The following is a 24,172-nucleotide window of genomic DNA, read 5'->3' on the forward strand; positions in this document are numbered from 1 at the left end:
TCAGGCCAAGCAAGCTCTCTCTGTTTTGGTTAGACCAGGTCACTTTGAAGTTCACAGTCTCTGGCAAAACTTCAGCCTACAAGCCAAAAGAAGGGGTGGGTGAGTACAGGTAGGGACTAAGGGGAGGTAATGCCCTTGTGCTGACCCAGTGGGAGGAGAAAGGCATTGATTGAGAGAGATCAGCTCCACTCTTTTCCAATAGGGAGGTGAGAAAGCCCTTCTCAGACAAATTTTGCACTCTATAGTGACACTTGTTGGTTGCACCTCATTCAAAACAGTTTATGATACCTGTGGTTCCCAAACTGTGACCAGCAAACATTGTTTTTTTGAGATTTATTTAACTCCAGACAGTTGCCACAAGGAAGAAGCCAAAAGAGCCCAGCAACTGCCTTAGCTAGAAAACCTTTGGTCTCTGTGACAGATAGATAGAGGTTGAAGTCAAGGGCAACAATGATTTAGCACCCAAACTCATTATAAATCATCATAGAGAAGGATGACAAAAAATTATGAGCAGTAACAGCTCATAAACAGTTTAAAATAGTGGGTGAAAATAGTCTTCAGAAAATTTGATGTGATACACAACTAAGGAATATCATTCCAAGAGCATTCAGGAATGAAGCTGGCAGAAGGGCAATACATAATTAGATTTGTCAGACAGAATAAAATAGAACTGATGTGTCAAGGACCATAATGATATAGTTTTGCTATTGGTACTAATGGGATCATTTGAACCTTAGAACATCAATCCCCCAAAGGGTCATAAGGAGAAACTGAAATGATACTTGAGAAGACAAAGCTGTGAAGTCCACTTGCAGCAGAACTAGACCAATTAACCATATACATTGAAAGAATACATGCTAGAAATGACACAACTTGAAGGCACTGAAGAAGCATATCAAAAGAATGGAAAAAATTATAAATGATAACATTGAATCAAAAATCAAGGTTATCCATCATGACAATACAAGCAGAGAACAGGCAGATTTTTGCAAATTCCACAAACATTTATTAATCATCTACAACTTATAAAGCACTTTGTTGGAGTACAAAGACAAAATGAAAAACAGCTCTTGGCCTCAAGGTGTTTTTATTTTACTGGGGAATACAGCACATACTCTGACAAATAAGTATATGACAATTGGAGGAGCAAGAGAAAACTAACAACCAAGGGAATAAGAGAGATTTTGTGTTGGAGGTGGTATCTGAGCTGAGTCTTGAAGGAAGCTAAGCATCTTAAGAAATGGATATGAGAATATTTTTTTTTTAACCGCAGACAGTCTTCACAGTCTGATCTTGCAGAGTATTCAGTATCACGCTATTTCTTAATCCCCATCCCCACCACAGATTGACTCAGCACAGCAAAGTGGAATTTTAAAAGCTCTTCTCCAACAAGGAGACTCTTGTACAAGTGTTAAGATTAGGAATTTGACAAACATTAAGAAGAATTTTCTAATTCCAAGTTGCCTAGTTGATTGACCTCAGGGAAAGACAATCAACATTATATACAATCTTAGCATGAAATTTCTTGCTTTTTCAAGCTGTCAGGCTGGGTACAGTGGATCATTGCTCTAGGACACTCACTAAAAGAACTTCAGTGCTTCCTTTACAGGGAGAGGGCAGCCATTTTCTCCACTATGGCAGATGGTAGCAGAGAACACCAGATGACTTTGAAGAGACTGAATAGCTAAAGAACAATGAAAAGCAACTCTGACCATGAGAACATCTAATGGAGATGACACTATGCTCAGTGGGGTGATAGGCAGAGAGCAGCAGGATTATATCAGCAGAGGTCAGTACTGGTTCTGCAGCACTGAAAGTCTGAGTTGCCATATGTGTACCCTGGCCAAAGACATATTCACTGGTCAAATGTTTCTGCCATGTATCTTTTCATACATGTTCCTCATCCACATGCATTGTCTACTTGTATTCCTTCAAGATGTTACCATTAGTTACATGTGTGCTTGTGCATCTGTATTTGTGCCCTTCCTTACAGGTGGTGTGGTAGCCTATAGGAGAATGTGCACCATGGGAAAATGTGAATGACCTTTTACTTGCCTCTTAACTTGTTATATTATTTTGTTATATGTCTTTGCTTTGAGCTAATGCATCCTTTCTGGTTGGCTCAATAAAAGTAATATGTTGTAGAGGGTTCATGAGCCGTGGTTTTGAGTGGGCACTGATCCACAAAGCACCTTGAACTTGGAGAAATGTTCTCAGGGTTCTCAGGTGTGGAGGCCCTGAACACTACATAGTTTAACAATAAATCCAGACCCTTCTCATCAAAACACGTATAAATAAGCACCACTCTAATTCTTCCTGTTGGATCATTTTGATTTTAAGTATGGATTTGTTTTTTTTTTTTTTAATACTGCAAACTCATTTGATTCTTTCCTATCTTTGTGGACTCACAAGTCACTTTTCAAAATGGAATCTATGAACTCAATGTTTGGTTAAAATATTATTCCAGATCTTCTGGCTATTTTGGAAAAATTTCCCCCCTAACTAGCATAAAACAATTCAAAATAATCAGAGTGGATTATTCTGACTCTGCCACTTCCAAGCTGCAACACCCAGGGTCAGCTACTAAACCTTTCTGATCTCTTAGAGCTATAAATCTATTCATTTATGATCCTACATAGCCAATTTTATCTTTCCTTAGCTTAGATAAGTCTTAATATCAATCCATGGTAAACTATGAACATTATTATTATTATTGTCAGAAACAAATAAATCATCAAGTTGACAAGCATTTATTAAGAACCTACCAGGTGCCAGGTACTGTGGTAAGTGCTGGGCATATAAAGAAAGGCAAAACACAAACAGTCCCTGCTCTCAAGGAGCTTACATTCTAACAAGGGAGACAGTATGCAAATGACTCTATATAAACAAGACATATACAGGATAAATTGGAGATAATCTCAGAGGAAAGGCATTAAGGTAAAGAGGACCAAGAAAGGCTTCTTGTAGAATGTGGGACTTTATCTGAGACTTGAAGGAAGCTGGGAAGTTAGGTGGTACAGATGATGAAGGAGATAAGTCCAGGCATAGGGTACAGTCAGTGAAAATGTCTAGAGTCAGGAACTAGAGTGCTGTATGTGAGAAACAGCAAGGTGGCCAGCGTCACTGAATCATAGAGTAAGGAGAGGAAGGTAAGGGTAAGAGGATTGGAAAGGTAGGAAGAGTCAGGTGATGGAGGGCTTTAAAAGACAAACAGATGATTTTATATTTACTCCTGGAGGTATCAGGGAGCTTACTGGGGTTTATTGAGTAGGGGAGTTGGGTTGACATGGTCAGACCTACACTTCAGGAAGATTACTTTGACAGTCGAGTGGAGGATGGCCTGGAGAAGGAGAGAGAGACTTGAGGCAGGAAAACTTAGCAGCAGGCTATTGTAATAGTTTGGATGTGAAGAGAGGAGGGCATGCATGAAGATAGTGGCAATGTCAGAGAAGAGAAGGGGCCATATGTGAGAAATATTATGAAGGTAGAAACAATAGGACTTGGCAACAGATTGGATATGGGAGGTAAGAGAGAGAGAGAGTTAGGAACTGAGGATGACATCTATTTAGGTTGGTAGCCTGGGTGATTAGAAGAATAGTGGTACAGTAATAGAGAAGTTACTCTTGACCTGACTACCATTTAACTCTTCTGGATAAAATATACTTGCAGAAATATTGTATGAAGCTTTCTTTATCCCCTTTAAGTGTGCCTCATGAGCTTACATTGTTATGGAATTTTCTTACGGATAATTTTAATTAGTGTCCATTCTGGAATAAGACCAGGAGAGGCAATTAAATTATTCTCTGACACAGGAATATATTTTATCCCTGTAGCTTCTCAACTTAGTTGCCAAGATAGCTCTAAATGGATAGGACTTATGTATCAAAGGTCACATCATAATAAATTAGAGAAATAAGGAGAAAATATCTATGGATAGAGAAAATTTATTTTTATTTTTATTTTATTGCATTTTGATGAGGAGATTGGGATCAAGTGACTTGCCCAGAGTCACACAGCTAGTGAGTGTTATGTGTCTGAGGCCGGATTTGATCTCTGGTCCTCCTGACTCCAGAGCCGGTGATCTATACACTATGCCACCTAGCTGCTCCTAGAGAAGATAATTTTGATTACATAAAATTAAAACATTTTTACACAAAAGCCAATAATTAGCTAAGATTAAAAGGGAAATAATTAACTAGGAACTTGCAACATCTCATTTCCAAGATATATAAGGAACTGATTTAAATTTATAAGAATAAGAGCCATTTCCCAAATGAAAAATGGTCTAAGGATATGAACAGGAAGTTCTTAAGGGAAGAAGCCCAGGCTATCTATAGCCATATGAAATAAGTTCCAACTCACTGCTAATTAAAGAAATGCAAATTAAAGCAAATCATACCCACTAGAGTGGCAAAGACAGCAAAAACAGAAAATTGACAAATGTTGGAGGGGCAAGGGGGAAAACATCAGGGATGTTCTAGAGCCAGTTCAAACTGTGAATATTAACACTTCAGAAATTTGCAGTTGCTACAAGTTAGGGCTCGATTTATTGTTTTGTTGACTGTCTAGACTTAAGAAAATATTAATGCAAATTAAACTAAAAGATGTGCATACATTATCTCTCTCTCCACCTTTCCAATCTGGTTATTAAACATTTACCAGAGCTCATTAGGAGTCCAGCAGAGGACTCAGGAAATATAGTTATTATCAGATTGGAGGCTTGCTTACTGTAAGCTAATAATAATAATAAGAATAACAATTTACATCCTTTATCTCATTGGAGTCTCATAATACCTCTGGAAAACAAGCACATTGAGGCACTCTTGTTGGAGCTATGACTGGGTACAACCACTCTAGAAAGCAATTTAGAATTATCCAGGAAAAGTTACTAACCAGTGAATGCCATTTGTCCCTACAATATTTCTGCTAGACCTATACCCCCAAAAGATCAAAGAAAGAAGAAAAGGTTATACACACACACACACACACACACACACATATCACAAAATGTTCATAGCAGCTCTTACTGTGGTGGCAAAGAACTGGAAACTAAGGTGGTATCCATCTATTATGGAATGGCTAAACAAATTGTGGTACATGAATGTAATGGAAAACTATTTTGCTATATGAAATGAGGAAAAAAGATGATTTCAATGAAACACGGAAGACTTGTATGAACTGATGCAGAGTGAAATGAGCAGAATCAGAACAATTCATACTTTAAAATCAATGTTATAAAAATGAATAATTTTGAAGACTTATATAAGTTAATAAGAATTAATAAATGTTAATATTTATTATTTCAATTAATGTTTAATTTACTTTAAATTAATATTTAATATTAACAAATAATAATAAAGAAATCAAGAATAAAAAAGCAGAACCAGGAGAATTACTTATACCAAAACAATAACATTGTAAAAATAATTTTGAAAGCCACATGAACTCTGAACAGTGCAATGAGCATCCCTGAGTCTAGAGGACTGATGGTGAAGCATGCAATCCATTTCCTGACAGATTGGTGATGGACTTATGGTGAAGAATGAGACATATATTTTTTTCCTTACAATCAATGAGGAAATTTGTTTTGCTTGACTATGGATACTTGTTAAAAGGATTTTGTTTTGATTTGTTTTTTAGTAGGAGATAGAGAGATAAATAGGTTTCTGTTAATTAAAACATTTAATAAAAAAAGAACTAAAGATACTTTAGACACCATAGCTAAATGACGGTGATGCATCTGACTCATTTGATTTTTGATAACTCTGATATGATACTTATCCTTACACTTTAAGTTTTCTTAATTTCATTCTTCTTGGATCTTTTCAATTTCTTTTAAAGGATTATTTTGCACCCACTTTTCATCCTGTAAATATTGCAATGGTCATTAACTAAGACATATTTCTGGCCCATCTGACCCATCATAAGTGGGTTGATTCTGTTAATATAGTTTTAAGTGGCAAAAATAGTCAAGTACAGTGATTTTATCAGGGTTCCCCCTTGGTAATGATTTAGTGTCCAATATGTACATAAGTTCCCTAAGAGATATAGGAAGATAGCAAGGGAATATTAGACACTGTCTTTGACCTAAAGTATTTGAGAGAAAATACCAATGAATGAAAATCACAATAAGAAATTTGTAGGCTCCCTTATATATACGTTTTATCAAAGACCCCTTTATTTTCACTCAGTTTAATCAAGTGGTATGTGACAGAAATGGAAGTGAGTTTTAAAGATTGTATGACATTGGTTACTTTTTTTCACTCAGTTAATAACTTTTATTTATACTTTAAAAAAATCAGTATCTTTTCCTAGTATATAAATGAAATGTAATACTATTGTGCCCCATGAAGCAATAACTATGAGGAATTCATAGAAATGACAAAAGACATGCATGAATTGATACAGAGAGAAGAGAGTAGAACCAAAGGAAAAATTCACATGTAGTAACCACAGTAATCTAAACAAAACCAAAATTGGTTTATTGTTATTTTTTAAAAAGGAATGACATATTTCTGCAGAACTCTTCCCTGACTTCCCCACAATATTTTGGGAGTCATTTCTTCATGTTGCCAAACACAACTTTATTCACTTCCCTTCACTATATACACATCAAGTGATTAAAGTATTTACATCCAGAGAAAGAACTGATAAATAGAATTTTACATATTTTATATATACATATATATGTATTTATACCTATTTGTGTCTAATGGCAGCTGTCTCTAGGGTAAGAGGGAGGGAAGGAAAAAAAGTAAAAAAAGAAATTTACATGATAACATTATTATATATTTAAAAAGATTAACAAGTTGTACATTATAGATGTACAGTTTCATGTGCAATCATCTTTTTTTTAGTACACTGTTATGGAAATGCTTGTTTTATTCAATAAATTAAAAATAAATAAAAATAAAAATAAAAAAATAAAGTAGTACTACTGATAATTGCCTTTTTTATAATGCTTTAAAAGTTGCAAAGCATTTTGCATGCATCATTTTATTTGAGCTTCACAACAAGCTGCTGAGATAAATACAGATATTTTTCTTTCCATTTTACAGGTGAAAAAATTTAGACTCAGAGAGATTAAATGCCCATGCTCATACAAATAGTAAATGCCAGAGGTGGGATTTTTACTCATGGTTTCTTGACTCCAGATCTAGGAAGCCACAAACTGCTTGGCAAGTAGCCATTTATTTTCATTGAGTCGTTATGCGCATTTTCCCCCATATACATTTCTTTGTCATGTTTTACCCTTTACATTGTAGATTGTTCATTTAAGAATCATCATGCTGTTTCTTTTTCTATTTGTTCATCTATAACTTTGGGGAAAGCACATTAAAATTTCTGGACACAAGATAATTTTCATTCTTTTCCTTTGAAAGTAGACTTTTTTTTTTTTTTTTTTAAAAACAATCTTCAGGGATTCTTCCTCAGCCACCAGGAAAGATTTAAAAATTGGCACACAAAATTGCAAAAGATTATTTCTTTAGGTAGTTTCCACTCACACCCTCTTTTCCTTAGGTGACCCATTACCTGCTTCTTCCCTTGGCTGTTCTGGTCAAAACAATGTGATTCAAGGAGACAATTCCCTTGGTCAAGGAAGCTCAAGTTAGCCATTCCTGTCTCTGCACTATCCAGGGTGGCTAATTAGCTGCTTTGCCTCCTATGGGAGCATTTTATATGGTTCTCTGTGTTGGATGAGCTGTTAGAGATTGTTGGACTCCTTGAATGTGCTGCTGCCTCAGCATAGGTAGGTTGGAAAAATGGATATAAAGCTGACCCCAGAAAGAATAGATTTCTTCAGATTTCAGTGGCAGAGAGACTGTGCTAGAATTAACATTTGCACAAATGAGTGGGATACTGGTTTTTATGCAGTAAAGATGATATGTAGGAAGGATCTGAGTACCACAGAAGAATAAGTATGAAATATTCTAGAGTGCAGAGAAGGCTAAATATTCTGTGAAATGACCCTTGATTTTTACCCAGGGCCAGGAACCCAAGACACTCACCTGGCATATAGGAGTAAGTCTGAAGTTATTAGCATGAATTAGGTCAAGCACATGAGTGGGATATAAAATTCAAGAATTTAGTTATTTACTCATAATTCTTGCCACCTATACCAAAGATACATTAAAATTCTTTCTTTATTATGAATTTGACAATCATCAATAAACACAAATAATTCCGCATACAAAAGAGAAAAAATAAAACATGAAATTGTGATTTTCTATTATAAATGACTTAAGAATATGTTACATTTAACATGGTAGTATGAAGACTGCCATCATTGTCTGTATCACCTTTTTGTATTTCTAAAATGCTTCAGTCTTTCTTTTTTTCTCCTTTTTTTGGTGACATTTTCACCATCCTCCTTTTTATTCCTTCCTCTAAATAAAAGCCCTCCTTTGAAGCAAATAAGTTTAATAAATCTAAGGGAATCCTCACCTCTTGGCCAACTCTGAAAATATATTCCTCATTTCTACTCCCCTAGTCCATCACCTCTCTGGCAAGAAGTGGGAAAAGCATATCAGTCTTTTGGAAGTGTCATTGTTCAATTCATTTTAAGCTTCATTTCCTTATTATTATTATCATTTCCTTATTATAACAGGACAGTGAGAAGGCAAGACATTTTGTCACATGCTTTACTTCTAAAATTATTTAAAAATCAGATGTAAACAGTTAATCTGTTCCCCTAAAGTAAAAAGGTATAGGACAAAGTGTTATTTATTCTTAGAAAACCTAGTAACAGCATAGGATGGAGAAGGTCTTTCTGGGAAAAATTCTAAAGTAAAAATACTCACACATCTCTCAAACTGACAGTGAACAATGTAGTTTTGATAACCACAATAACATGAACAAATACAAACAAAAAAGTCATGGTATTGGTATATATTTATCAAAGGGAATAAATACTTCTGTTAGCATGTTTTGCAGACCCTTATTTAAATTTTATTTGCAATTTGTATCATCACAATTTGGAGAGGTAAATTTGATAAATCTCAATAAGCATGAATATTTCCAAATAAAAAGAACAAAAAAAGATGACAGTATATAAATGTGTGAATCTTTATTATGTATAACTTGTTTTTTTTAAATATATATTAAATTTAATTTGTTACTCATAATGCTATCCTGCTTGTTTGTTATTTCCTCCTCCTAAAATTTCTTCTGTTGTCTTCTGTGGAGAGGATTCAAAAACAGACAGACAAAGTTGATTGAAAGAGTGGAAAGTAAATTCTCTGAGGGAGGACTGGGAGGAAATGGAGTTGCAGAATATTGAAAAGGGAAGAGTATGGGGTGATGGCTTGTTTATTACTTTAAGTATATGGATGATTATAATGAGAGGAATGCTGATCACTTGTTCTTCATGATCACAGAACAAAAAATAATAAGAAATGGTTTTAAAGCAGAGGAGATTTAATTTGAACACAAGGAAGAACTTTTTAACTGTTGGAGTGAAGAAACACAGGTTTTACATACCAAGTGAGGTAATGAATTGTCAGTCCTTGTAGCCTGAGGAAGACAAAAGACAATGAGCTCTGCATGGTTTACATATAGTAGAAGACAGGGGCTGGAGCAGATGATCTTTTGAGAGTCTTTCTAGAATTATAATTCTGAGTTCAGAATACAGGTCTTCTATTTTATCAATCATCATGTTGACTGTGAATCTATTACAGGATGCTGACCATTTCCTTGTAGATCAAGAAAAAAAGAAGTTGAGACCCCAGAGAGTGAGTCCTGGAGAAAAAGGTGTGTCATTTTTATCATGGCCATTTAACTAGGTAAAAAATAATGTGCATAACAAATGGAAAATCTGTGAAGTCCCTTGAGTACATGCAAATGCCATATTCAAAGGGTGGAGTTTTTTGAATTGAGGTATTGTTCCATTTGGTTTTCTCTCTTTCTTTTAAAAAAGAACACCATTTATTATGCTTTGTTAAAATTCCTGCATCCTTTCTTTTGGATTTGAGACAACCACACTCACATATTGTTATGAGTGAAAGAGATTATCTAGATTTTCTAAATTCCATGAGATCCCATAGCTGAATAGTAGCTGAGTGGGGAGAAAATCCTGAGTGTCCTGAGTCCCAGTGAAGTCTTCTTGCATAAAGTATCTTCCTTCTTTTGGTAGTTACAGCCAAGTATGTCTTAGAGATGGTCCAGTGATTATTCTATATGTGGTGGTTATATAGTGGCCTCTTGTTTATACTTGAAAAAAAAATTGGGAAAAGGCAGGGGTTGAAATGGAGAATGATATATTTCTCTTTCCAGAAGTTTCTGACCAAGTGCCAGGTAAGTGTAGGGTAAAGTGACAAATTTCTTCCCAAAGGAAGAGATCAAAGATTTAGGTAAAGTGACTGAAACCTATGTTCCATGACTATGCCAATACTACTTTTGCGAACTGCCTACGTTATTTTAGACAGCTCAATCATTCTCTTAACCCATCTGATATGGTTACAGTGACTTCTCAAAGAATAATGATTTGCTACCACTGATGATATTAAAAAGTATGCCTTATCTTGTTTAATACAATTCCAAAAAGATTACAGATTTATTTGAGTAATTGTAATATCTTTACCAACTATTTCTATATACAGACATTGCTCATAACATTCACTAGAATTTTCACCCAGTTTCTATGAAATGAAGTAAAAATTCAATTAAATGAATTTAACAGGCATTTATTTTCTTATAAATGTCGTACTAGATTTAGAGTTGGAAGGGATCTTAGACATAAACTATTCCAACTCCCTTCACTTTATACATGAAGAAAATTAGTCCTTGCAACATTAAATGACTTGCCTGAGGTCACATGGATAGTTAGTACCAGAATCAGGATTTGAATTCAAGTAATCTTTATGTCCAAGGCACTGTATCAGATCCTGGGGACACAAACAAGACAAATGACCTTGTGCCTGAAGATCTTATGGCATAACAGAAAATTTTACAACTAAACAGTTTTTTTCCTCTATGTTGTCTCCTCAGTCCTTTAATTCATGTATGATACTATGTAATAAATGGATTAAGAACTAATAAAAATTCCCACCATGGGGTAGTGTATAGTACACGGGAGCTGGTGTTGAGAACACCAGGGTTCAAATCCTGTCTCAAGATATTTGCTACATACAATGGAGTAATTTAAGTGTGGCTCTTTAAAAAAACCAAATTTATTAGTAGTACCCAATCTATGTCCCTCTCCTCCCACTTACATAAGAATAACTTTATAATCTTGTAAGGTGAATAGTTGGAAGAAAATCACATTTAATTGCGAGTTTTAGTTCTGTTGTTATTTACTAATTACAGCATCCTTACTTTATAGTTATAACTTACACTACTATAGATTTAGGGGTTGTGAATATATCATTTGGTTTTATGAAATAAGGTGACATTTGACTTAAAATTTAGAAACTGCTTAATATATGGCACTAATATTATTTCCACAGATTTTGAGGAAGCTAGGTAGTGTAATGGATAGGACAGATCGTAGAATTAGGAGTCAAAAAGAACTGAGTTTAAATTCTTTATCAGAGCTTACTAGCATTTGGCATCATGGTGGTGGTTTTGTTCTTTGGTCCACTGATCTTTTTCTATACATGACCATTTGACACATCAATCCAGAAAGTATTAAAGTCACATAATCTACCAATTTCCTCCTCTGCAAAATGAGATGAATGGCAGCATTTTCTGCACAGTGTTGTTGTGAGGATCAAATGAGTCCATACAAGAAAAATGCTTTGCAAACTTTAAGGGCCTGTATAAATGTTACCTATTATTCTTCTTCCCTTTTCATCTGCTTCCTTCAAGTAATGTCACTGCCAGCTGTGTTCACTGGAGTCAATGGATGAAGTGAATCGTTCTGTAGTAGTTGAGTTTGTGTTCCTTGGACTCACTGATTCATGGGAGATCCAACTTCTTCTCTTTCTGTTCTCCTCTTTGGTCTATGTGGCAAGTATTTTGGGAAACCTGCTCATTTTGCTCACTGTGATCTTTGATCATCACTTACACTCTCCCATGTACTTTCTGCTGGCTAACCTATCCTTCATCGACTTGGGATTTTGCTCCATTGCAGCCCCTAAAATGATTTGTGATCTTTTCAGGAATCCCAAAGTCATCTCATTTGGTGGCTGTGTCGCTCAGATCTTCTTTAGTCATGCTCTTGGTGGTGTTGAGATGGTGTTGCTCATTGCCATGGCCTTTGACAGATATGTTGCCATATGTAAGCCTCTCCACTACCTGACCATTATGAACCCAAGAATGTGTATTTTGCTTTTGCTTCTTGCCTGGATCACTGGGGTCACTCACTCAGGGGTCCAAATGGCTTTTGTTGTAGACTTGCCCTTTTGTGGACCTAATGTATTAGATAGTTTTTTCTGTGACCTACCTCAGTTTATCAAACTGGCCTGTACTGATACCTATAGGCTACAATTCATGGTCACTGCTAATAGTGGGTTCATCTCTCTGGCCTGCTTCTGTGTATTGATGATTTCCTATATCTTCATCTTAGTCACTGTACAGAAACATTCTTCAGGCATTTCTTCCAAAGCCCTCTCCACTCTGGCAGCTCACATCACTGTGGTGCTTTTGTTCTTTTGCCCACTGATTTTTTTCTATATATGGCCTCACCCCATATCCCATCTGGATAAGTTTCTTGCCATCTTTGATGCAATTGTTACTCCTTTTCTGAATCCAGTCATCTATACATTCAGGAACAAAGAGATGAAGGTGGGAATGAGGAAAATGTACAGCCGGCTTGTTCTTAAAGAAATTTTCTTAAATGCACTGTGGGTTAAGACCATGGATCCTGAGACTTGTGAATCTGCAGGAATGAAAACCTGTCACTGAACTAGGAGAGAGAAATTTCTGTCACAGAATATGCCTTGATTTTTTGTACCTAACTGGTAATTCATTACCCTCGAGATTTTGTATCTTCAGCTAATTAAATTTGAATAATAATAATATGATATAATAATAATGATGATGATGATAGCTAACATATATATTGTGCTTACAGTGTGCCAAGTCCTACGCTAACTGCTTTGAAATAATTATCTCACAACAACCCTGAGAGGTAGAAAGGTGCTATGTGTGTATTATTCCCATTCTATGGTTGAGGAAACTGCAGCTTTGGTTAAGTGACTTGCCCAGGGTTACTCAGTTATTAAGTGTCTTAGGTTGGATTTGAACTAGTATTTTTCTTTCTGACTCCAGGCCCAGTACTCTCTCCATCTGGCCACCTAACTGCCTCTAAACCACAAAACTTCTATGATCCTGTTCCTGGAATCTTGCCAATGAGAAATGATACAAATGTTTCACTGCTGTGGAAATGAATGTTATTTCTTGTCCCATCTCTGTTTTCCTCCACAATATTTAATTGTTTCATTGTAACCGGAAAGTACTAACCAAGTGTATTATCTACCCTGACTCTGTCTCACCATCCAATTGCTTCATTTTTAATTTAATTCCATATGAATTTATTAACCACCTACTAAATACAAGGCATTGTGCTAGGCCTTGGAGACAGGAAGACAAAATAGAAAGTCAGTATCTGCTGTGGTATAGGGGAAAGAGTGGAGCCATGAAGCCCTGGGTTCAAATGTTACTTCAGAAACTTAGTAGCTGCATGGTCCTGGACCTGTTGCCTAATCTTTCTCTTATATTCCTTATAAGATGGGGGTGATAATAGCATTGACCTCAAATAAGATAATATACAAAGTAAACTTTATAACTCTATAAATATGAACTACTCTTATTCTTTTCTGTAATTCTAGATTACTATTTGTTTCCTTTCTCTGCTCCATTTCCCTACTTTTTGTGGTTCCTACTAGATTGCTTTGGTTCTGCCCCCAGCTATCATATAACTATATAATCATATGATATAACTATATAATCATATTATACATCTATATATATATAGATCATAATATATATTTAATATGATTATAGGATTATATAACTACATAATATTAGAGCTTGAATGGAAATTCATATCTTCTCACTTAAAATACGAGTAATTTAAGGCAGAGAGAGTTTAAGTGGCTTGTTTGAGGTTAACATTATTAGTCAATCTGTATAAGAACCAAGATCTCTTGACCTTTGGGTCTTTGTCACTATTTTTTTTTTTTTTTGCTTTCAAGTGTCTTTAGATTCCTGAACCTTTCTTTCACCCTGAGAGCACCTTGAGCCACATCACATATTTTTAAGTTGGACCCTATGAAAATCAGAAGAGATTCCTCAGAATGCATTCCACTCTTATGTGCATTCTTTCCTCTCATTTATTATTAGATTCCACTATTATTTTTTTAAATCACTTTTTAAAATTAATTTATTTTTAGTTTTCAACATTTACTTCCACAAGATTTTGAGTTCCAGATTTTCTCCCCTTCTTTCTCCTCCCTGCCACCACAAGACAGTGTGCATTCTGATTACCCCTTCCCCTAATCTGTCCTCCCTTCTATCAACCTTCCCCTGACGCGGCCGCTGCAGTGGTGAGCATGAGACCAGCTCAATACTCTTAACCTGGAGGTACATTGACGAGGCGGGAGACAGCAAGATGGCAGAAGCTCCGTTTATTAAGTGCTAGTAGCTTTCTTTTATATCCCTAGTAACACCTGATCAAAGCATGATCTCCACGTGATAGCCAATCACCAAGTCTGCTGGACACCTGTAGCCCTAGTGTCAGGGGTATGAGTAGGACTTTTCTCCCAATGAGAGGAGAGCCGAGCCAACTGTGGGAGCTGCGTGTCAGCAAAGGAGAGGTCTTGTGAGACTTCCTTGGTTTTGCCACGCAACAGGTTGTGACCCTCAGCTTCTGCCAAGAGAAGCTAGAACTCCCATGGGAAAATTCTCCCAACACTCCCCCCCTACCTTTTTTTTATTCCCTTCCCCTTCTATTTTCATATATGGTAAGATAGATTTCTATACTCCATTGCCTGTGTATCTTATTTCCCAGTTGCATGTAAAAACAAATTTTTGCATTCATTTTTAAAACTTTGAGTTCTAAATTCTCTCCCTTCTTCCCTCCCCACCCACCTTCATTGAGAAGGCAAGCAATTTGATATAAGTTATACATGTGTAGTCATGCGAAACACTTCCATAATAGTCATGTTGTGAAAGACTAACTATATTTCCTTCCATCCTATCCTGCACCCCCACTAATTCTATTCACTCTTTTGACCCTGTCCCTCCTCAAAAGAGAATCTTGCACCAGCACAGAGATCCCTGCAATCCCCCCCAGATCAGCCACTTGATTCCCCTCAGTTTGTGGGCCACAAGGTCAGGAGGCAGCCGCTGCCCCGGGGCTGAGCTTGGGGAATGGGGCTGGGATCCCGCTCTTCTCTCTCATGGCAGAAGACTTTTCCCACTGACCTTCTAAGTTGTCTTTGGCATTCATGGGTTGAGGAGTCTGGAAACCACCACAACTGCCCATGATTCAGTCCTCTGAGGCCTGTTCCAGGTTCATTGCGACCTGTGTGCCCACGCCAAACTGTGCTTCTCTCCTGCCTGGCGCAATATACCTTTCTGATCAACCATCCAGGTTGCCTTGGGCTGGAAATTTATTTCACTTTGTCTTTTTGTGGGTTCTGCTGCTTTAGAATTTGTTTAGCGACATTTTTTATAGGTATTTGGAAGGGTTTGGGGGAGAGCTCAAGCAAGTCACTGCTTTTACTTCGCCATCTTTGGTGGATTATTTTAATTTCTATTTTACCCTCTAGTTCTAGAATATTAGGGCAATTTTCCTTGAAAATTTCTTGAAAGATGATGTCTAGGCTCTTTTTTTTGATCATGGTTTTCAGGTAGTCCAATAATTTAAAAACTATCTCTCCTAGATCTATTTTTCAGGTCAGTTGCTTTTCCAATGAGATATTTCACATTGTCTTCTACTTGTTAATTCTTCGATTTTGCTGTACAATTTCTTGATGTCTCATAGAGTCATTAGTTTCCATTTGCTTCATTCTAATTTTTAAGGAATTATTTTCTTCAGTGAGCTTTTGGACCTCCTTTTTCATTTAGCCAATTCTGCTAAGGCATTCTTCTCCTCATTGGCTTTCTGGACTTCTTTTGCTATTTATTCTAGTCTAATTTTTTAAGGTGTTATTTTCTTCAGTATTTTTTCAGTATTTTAGCAAGCTGTTGACTGTTTTTTCATTATTTTCTTGCATCACTCTCATTTCTCTTCCCAATTTTTCCTCTGCTTCTCTTACTTGATTTTCAAAATCCTTTTTGAGCTTTTCCACGGCCTGCGATTGTTGAGGTTTAGTGGTGCTGGGACCCTGAAATAGTGATGCAGGTCCTTCCTCAAAAGAATTTTAAACCTAGCCTTCTTTCAGCCAAAGACAAAGTTTATTAGAATGACAATCAAGGTGGGCATGATTTTGAGAATTTGCATTCTCTGCCAGACTTTTAAGGAATCTGGGCAATTTAATGGGGGGCAAGATAGACCTTATATGCATACAGACTGTGAGAAGGATCTAGGAGTGACCAGTATGCTGGAATGATGAGGAAGTAACAGAGAAAGACCTGGAAAGGCCTGGTGCCCCAGGTGAACTTGGAAGTGATCTAGATGGAATTAAGGGTGGGAAGTGGCCGGGAGCTAACAGACAATGAAAGACTAGGCCAGGTTAGAGGTAACAGAATTCAGAGATTGGGTGTAGGCCACAATGAAAGGCCAGTTGAGTGGATTACTAGGATAGGCCGATGCTTCAGGCAAACACCAAAGACTTGGTCATGTGGGAAAATTCAAGGAGAGTTTGAGGGGCAGGGGTTTTCCTGGGCCTGTCCCCCATCAGGACCAATTCATATTTTTCTTGGAGGCTTTGGATGTAGGAGCTTTGACTTTGTTGTCTTCTTCTGATTGCATGTTTTGATCTTCCTTGTCACCAAAGTAAGATTCTGTACTCTTGAGTTTTTCCCTCACTGTTTGCTCATCTTCCCAGTAAATTACTTGACTTTTCAACTCTTTGTTAAGGTAGGTTCTGCTTCCAGTGTGGAGGGTGTACTATCTGAAGCTTCAGGGGTTTTGTGCAGCTGTTTTCAGAGATACTTCTAGGGACCTATAAGTTTCTAGTTCTTCCAAGGTGGTATGATTTAAGGAGAGGTATTTACTCTTCTCCTGGCCTGTGTTCTGGTCTGTGAGTGACCACAAGCACTGTTTTCTGCATTGGAACTGTGAGGAGGGTTCCCTCTCCATTACTGCCTCAAGCTCTGCTATGGCAGTGCTCCTTCTTCACCCCAGGACTGCCACCCAGGATATCGACCCAGATCCAAATATGGGCAAAGCAACAGAATCCTACCTCAGCGGCAGCAAAGGGATCCCTGTAATCTCCTTTTGATCAGTTGTTTGATCTCCTTACTTTCTATGGGCTGAGAGCTCTGAAAGCAGCAGCAGCACCTGCTGCTGCTGTCTAGGGGCTGTGCAGGGGCCAGGGCTGGAATGCACATCTCTCACCCAGGTCTGATAGACTTTTCCTACTGACCTTCTAAGTTGTCTTTGGCATTTGTGGGTTGAGAAGTCTGGAAATCATCACAGCTGCCTGTGATTCAGTCCCCTAAGGCCTGCTCCTGGTTCTCTGGGGCCTGGTCTGTGCTGGTGCCTTATGGTGGACTGTGCTCCTCTCCCAGCTCAGTGCAATAAGCCTTTCCTGTCAACATTTCAGGTTGTCTTGGGCTGGAAATTTGTTTTACTCTATTTTTTTGTGGGTTCTACTGCTCTAGAATTTGTTTAGAGTCATTTTTTACAGGTATTTGGAGGGGCTTAGGGGAGAGCTTAAGCAAGTCCCTGTTTTTACTCTGTCATCTTGGCTCTGCCCCTCTCCTCCATTATTTCAATATTCACTCTCAGTCTTTCCCATATTTTCACCTCCATCATGAAATCACAGAATTAGAGAATCACAGCATTTGAGAATTGGAAGGAATTTTAGCAGCCATATAGTCTGACCTATACCTCAAATTGATCTCTAGTATAACATACCCTAGAAGTAGTTATGGGCAGCTAGGTGGTGCAGTGGATCGAGCTCTGGGTCTGGAATCAGGAAGACTCATCTCCCTGAGTTCAAATCTGGCTTCAGACACTTACTAGCCATGTGACCCCATGCAAGTCACTTAACTTAGTTTCCTCATATGTAAAATGAACTGGAGGAGGAAATGGCAAACCACTCTAGTATCTTTGCCAAGAAAACCCCAAATGGGGTCATTAAGAGTCAGACATGACTATTATACAAGCAAGAAGTAAACTTAGCTTAAAGAGCTCCCTGGATGGTGATCCCCTCCCCCATGTTTCAGGTCAGGCCTTTCTACTTTTATGATGATTAGAAAGGTTTCCCTGGCATCAAGCCTAAATTTTCCCATTTGTAGCTACTTGTCTTAGCCACTGGGGCCAAATAGACAGTTGGTCTCTCTTCCACATAACAGCCCTTCAAATACAACTATCATTTCCCTTCCAATGTTTCCCTTAGTCTTTTTTTTTCCCCTCCAGGCTAAATGTGACCCGTTTTTTCATAAATAATGGACTCAAGGTCTTTCACCCTCCTGGTTGCTCTTCTCTGGACATTCTCTAGCTCATGTCCTTCTTAAACTGTGGTACCCAGAACTGAACATTGTCCAAGCTTTGTCCATCTTAATGTAGACTAAGTTCTCATTATCTTTTTTGGTGATCACATTATACTGCATGTGATGAGCTTACAATCCACTAAGACTCTCAGAATCATTGCTGTCTATCCATGGCTCCCCCTTTTAAACCTGAGAACTTGATTTTTTATATCAAAATGAAAGACTTTACATTTATCCCTTTTAATTTTTATCTTAGTAGATTTAGCTCAATGCCATAGCCTTAAAAAATCCTTGGAGACTTACTGGCTAGAGAGTCATCCTCAGAATCAAAAATACATGGGTTCTAGCACCTCATCTATCACATGTTGACTATGAAACTCTTGAGTCACTGAACAACTCTGTGCCCAGGCAGCTCCTAATAAGTGACAGATCAATTGTTCCAGGGGAGTCCTGGTGAATATTTAACAACTGGATCTCCAAAAAAAAATATATATATATGCAGGATATACTTTTAAGTTTAATCTGCATTATTAACATTTTCTCTATTACATTCTGAAGTCTAGACAATCAACAAAACAGTAAATCAAGCTCTGATTTGTAGTGTTCATGATTCCCAAGGTATAAATGCTCATTCTGAAAATTTAACAATTGGCTTTCTTCAGCACATTCCAGATTGCTCCAGTGTGCCCCTGACTGTTTCTCTGTATTAGCAGAGGGAGTTTGTACCTTGGGAAAACTCTACACTAATGAAATCACAGAATTGGATTCACAAAGTCAATTACTGGATCAAGTTAATTCTGAAGTGGTCTGAACATTATACCTTAACTCCTTGAACTTTCTACCCACAGCTATTTATCTAGGTAGAAGAGAACACTGGGCCTAGAACTGAGAGACCAATGTGTGAGTCCCAAATGCAACATTTATTAGCTTTGTGACTATGGGCAAGTTATTTAACTACTCAGACATATTATGTTCATCTTAATATAGGAATAACATTACTGGCACTACTACCTCATGTGATTGTTGTGAGGACAGCACCTTTTTCACTTGTGTATTTATTATTAACAATATGGTAAATACTCAAAATTACAAAGTAAACAGTATTACATTGAGTATATCATCCTTTTTTCCTTATTTAATAATTTGCTTACACACATAAGTGAGGTAAAGTGAATCACTCTCTTATATTTAATCTCTTCTGAGAGTACTCGTCCCAGAGCAGAAGGCAAATTCTCCTGATATTGAATAACTTAGGAGAGTTTTCCTGATGGCAACCTACACCCTCTTTTTTAATTTAGAACAGTTTTTATTTAGAACAGTCTTTAGAACAATTAGTCCACAGACTATTGGGAAAAACTTGATTATCTTTTATGACAGTGATCTCCAAACTTTTTTGAATGCTTATCACATTAGCAAAATATTTTTGAGCATGTACTTCCAATGTTAATGTAATGGGAGGTGGTTTCTCCCAATTGGTATACTTGGAGTTTTCTGTTCTGGTTTCTCTGGACCACATGGGTATTTTTGGGCTTCCTTCTGCCTATGTGGTGGCCCTGTATTGAATAAATGGCAAAAATTCTACAATTATGCAGTGGTGGCCAGGGTGGGGTTTTTGGTCTAGGAAGTCACAGGGATGGACACAGTTTTCTTATAAATGGTCACTGATTAATTATTACAATGGTAAGGATAGAAATAGGAAAAGACATCATGTGGATGACAGACGAGAAGAACATCATCTAGTGTTGAAGAGTAATCCTGGTCTGAGTCTATTCCTTCACCTGGGAGTTTGATGAAGGTCAAGTAATTGAGGAGTGGTGAGTGGTGGTTCCCTGAGGGTAGAAGATATGGGTTGGTGGCCAGGCCTGGGTTTGGTTTTGACTCGGTAGCCTGGAGGGAGCAGGTAGTCTTGCTCTTCCCTTCTGGGGTTGTTGGTAGAGGAGTGGAGGTATGATATTGGATGTTATAAGTTTACTTAATGTCTGTCTGCCTCAGTTTTTTCATCTGTAAAATCAACATAATAGCATCTAGGTTATGAAGGACTCTGAATGCCAAACAAAACATTTTATATTTGCTCCTGAAGCAATAGGAAGCCACTGGAGTTTATTGAGTAGGGAGGGGACATGATCACACCTTTAGTTTAGGAAAATCACTTTTGTGGCTGAAGGGAGAATTGATTAGAATGGTGAAAGACTTGAGGCAGGCAGACCCACCAGCAAGCTATTGCAATAGGTTAGTGAAGTGATGGGGACTGCACTAGAGTGGTGGCAGTGTAAGAGGAGAGAAGGGGGCATATTGGGGATATGTTGCAAAGGTGAAATTGACAGACCTTGGAAACAGCTTGGATATGGAGGGGAGCAGTGAGAGACAGTGAGGAATCCAGGATGATTCCTAGGTTGTCAGCCTGATGGACTGGGAAGATGTGTTGCCCACTACAGTAATAAAGAAGACAAGAGGAGAGAAGATTTAGTGTAAAAGATAATGAGCTCTGTTTTGGATATATTGAGCTCAAGCTGTCTGCTGGATATCCAGTTTGAGATATCTGAAAGGCAGTTTGGAGATATGATATTGGGGCAGGAAAGGTAGATCTGGGAATCACCAGCAAAATGATGGTCATTAAATCCATGGGAGCTGATGAGATCACCAGATGAAGTACTATAGAGGGAGAAGAGGAGAGGATTCAGGAAAGAAACCTGAGGGACACCTACAGTTAGAGGGTGTGATCTAGAGGAGGATCCAGCAAAAGAAACAGGAGGAGGGGTCAGGTAGGCAGGAGGAAGACGAGGAAAGAATGGTGTCCCAGAAACCTAGAGAGAAGCGAGAGTGATGAACAGTGTCAAAGGCTGCAGAGAGGTCAAGGAGAATGAAGATTAAGAAAAACGATTGGATTTGTCAAGTAAGAGATCATTAGCAACTTTTTTTTTTTTAGGCAATTGGGGTTACGTCACTTGCTCAGGGTCACACAGCTAATAAGTGTCAAGTGTCTGGTCTGAGGCTGGATTTGAACTCAGGTCCTCCTGACTTCAAGGCTGGTGCTCTATCCACTGCGCCACCTAGCTGCCTCTAACTTTGGAGAGAGCAGCTTTGGTGGAATGATGAGGTCAGAAGCCAGATTGTAAGGGGTTAAGAAGAGAGTGAGAGAAGAGAAAATGGAGGCATCAATGGTAGAAAGCCATTATGAAGAGTTTAACTACAATGGGCAGAAGAGATACAGGAAAATAGTTAGTAGGGATGGAAGGATTAAGTAAGGACTTTTTCAGGATAAAGGAGATACAGACATGTTTAAAGGCAGTAGGAAAGGAGCCCATAAAGAGAGAGGAAGAGATTGAAAATAAGTGAAAAAATCAAGGAGACAGTGGGGACAATTTATTGCAGATTAGAGATGAAATGGACTAGGATCATTTGAATAGGTTAGCCTTGGTAAGGTCACTTTATCATGTGGAACAGGGGTAAAGGAGGAGAAGCAGAAGAAGAAATCTGAGTGAAGGGATATGGGGAATAAGTGAGATGAGGGAGTTCCCAGCAAATGGCCTCAATTTTTTATGTAAAAGTATGAGGCAGTGTTCTCAATTGTGAGAGTTGGGGTAGGGGAGCAACGGAACATTCAAGGAGAGATGAAAAGGTTTGGAAGAGCTGATGTGGAAAAGGGGGATAGTAAGTTGATTAGACAGGTATAATATAATTGCCTAGCATCAGTGAGATCCCAGTTGAGGGTATGTAACATGAATTTGTAAGTAGATCCAGTCAGAATGGCTACATGATTTTTTTCTACCTTTGTTCAGAAGCACGGATGTAGAAACTAAGGGGACAAATGATGGGAGTGATCCAAAGCTAAGGCTTGGTTGGATGTAATCCATGATATGATAAAGGGGCTAGGGATTCAAGAAATGACTAAATACTTGATGTTAAGTCAAGGATATGGACATCTGGGTGATGTAGTGGATAGAGTGCTGGACCTGGAGTCAGGGAGACTCATCCCCTTGAGTTCAACTTTTAAATCATTCTTAGTGGCTGCAGACCATATAAAAGAATAATATTAGAATAACACCTGTCATCACACTATTTGTATCTGAACTTTATGAATAAGATGAAAATAATGAGAAAATAACAATAATAACACCACACATATATCTTTGAAGTTTGTAAAGAATTTTGGGTACATTATCTCCTTTGAATCTCACAACAACCCCTGTGATGTATACCACTGATCCATTCTAGTGATGTATAGTTTGAAAATCTGGGTCATGTAGGTATTCTACAGATGTCATAGATTTCATCATCCTCATTTTGTTTATGAGGAGTCTGAAATTCAGTGAGGTTAAAAAGCATGTCCATGATCATACAATGAGTAAATGTTAGAGGTGGGTTTTGAATGCAAGTTTTCTTTTTAATTTTAAATTTTTTTTTAGTTTTCAACACTGACTTTTTTTTAAGATTCTGAGTTTCAAATTTGTTTCTCCCTCCCTCTCCCTTCCCCAAGATGACATGCAATCTGATATAGGGTACACATGTACAATCATATTAAACATATTTCCACATTAGTCATGTTGTGAAAGAAGAATCAGAACAAAAGGAAAAAAAAAGAGAAAAGAGTGTGCTTTGATCTGCATTCAGACTCCACAGTTCTTTCTCTGAATGTGGATAGCATATTCCATCTTGAGTCTTTTAGAATTGTCTTAGATCATTGTACTGCTGAGAAGAACTAAGTCTAGCAGAGTTGGTCATCTCACAATGTTGCTGTTACTGTGTACAATGTTCTCCTGGTTCTGCTCACTTCACTCAGAATCAGTTCATATAAGTCTTTCCAGGTTTTTCTGAAATCCACCTCTTCATCATTTCTCATAGAACAACAGTATTACATTACATTTATGTACCACAACTTGTTCATCCATTTCCCAATTAATGGGCATCCCCTCAGTTTTTCATTCTTGTCCACCACAAAATGAGCTGCTATAAATATTTTTTTTACATGTGGGTCCTTTTCCCTTTTTTATGATCTCCTTGGGATACGGATCTTGTAGTGGTTGAATGCAAGTTTTCTTGACTCTAAAGTCTAAACAAACTATGAGCAGCTCAACAACCAGGTGTTTTTTTTTTTTTTTAGATAACATATATATCCCCCAAATATAGTTGTGGGCCACATTTTCCCTCTTACATTTACAGGACTTTCCTCCAATGATACTTTAAAAAAAATCTGTTCATCTATAACTTTGGGAGAAGAGTATTAAATGTTCTGGAAATAGTCAAAATAATTTTCACATATTTCTTTTCAAAGAGGACATTTTTACAATCCCCTGTGATTCCTCTTCAATCCCAGTAGCCACCAAGAATGATTTAAATGCTGACACACAAAATTACAAATGATTATTTCCTTAGGTATTTTCCATTTACCTCTTCCCCCCTCCCCCCCGGTGACTTATTATGTACTTCTCTTAGCTGTCTGGGCCAAACCAGTAAGATTCAAGAAGATAATTCCCTTGGTCAAATGAGCTCAGGCTAGCCACCCTTGTCTCTGCACTCACCAGGGCTGCTAATTAGCTGCCTTTTCTCCTATGACAGCGTTTTATGTGGTTCTTTGTGCTGCATGAACTGTTGGAGATCCTTGTATTTCTTGAGTATGATGTTGCCT

General features: G+C 37.6%; 1 protein-coding gene across 1 annotated transcript; it reads left to right on the plus strand.

Moving 5' to 3' along the window:
* The first annotated feature begins 11,835 nt into the window (after positions 1-11,835).
* On the plus strand, positions 11,836-12,843 carry LOC114048815 (olfactory receptor 4F6-like). The gene has a single exon (XM_027869919.1). It carries the CDS (start codon positions 11,839-11,841, stop codon positions 12,841-12,843), a length of 1,005 nt encoding a protein of 334 aa, XP_027725720.1. The 5' UTR covers positions 11,836-11,838.
* The last annotated feature ends 11,329 nt before the right edge of the window (positions 12,844-24,172 follow it).

The sequence above is a fragment of the Vombatus ursinus genome, unplaced genomic scaffold (genome assembly GCF_900497805.2).
Source record: "Vombatus ursinus unplaced genomic scaffold, bare-nosed wombat genome assembly UNPS02014794.1, whole genome shotgun sequence".
Taxonomy (NCBI): domain Eukaryota; kingdom Metazoa; phylum Chordata; class Mammalia; order Diprotodontia; family Vombatidae; genus Vombatus; species Vombatus ursinus.

Excerpts from the sequence above, each read along its gene's own strand:
- LOC114048815 (XM_027869919.1), top strand. The coding sequence starts at position 11,839 with ATGGATGAAGTGAATCGTTCTGTAGTAGTTGAGTTTGTGTTCCTTGGA.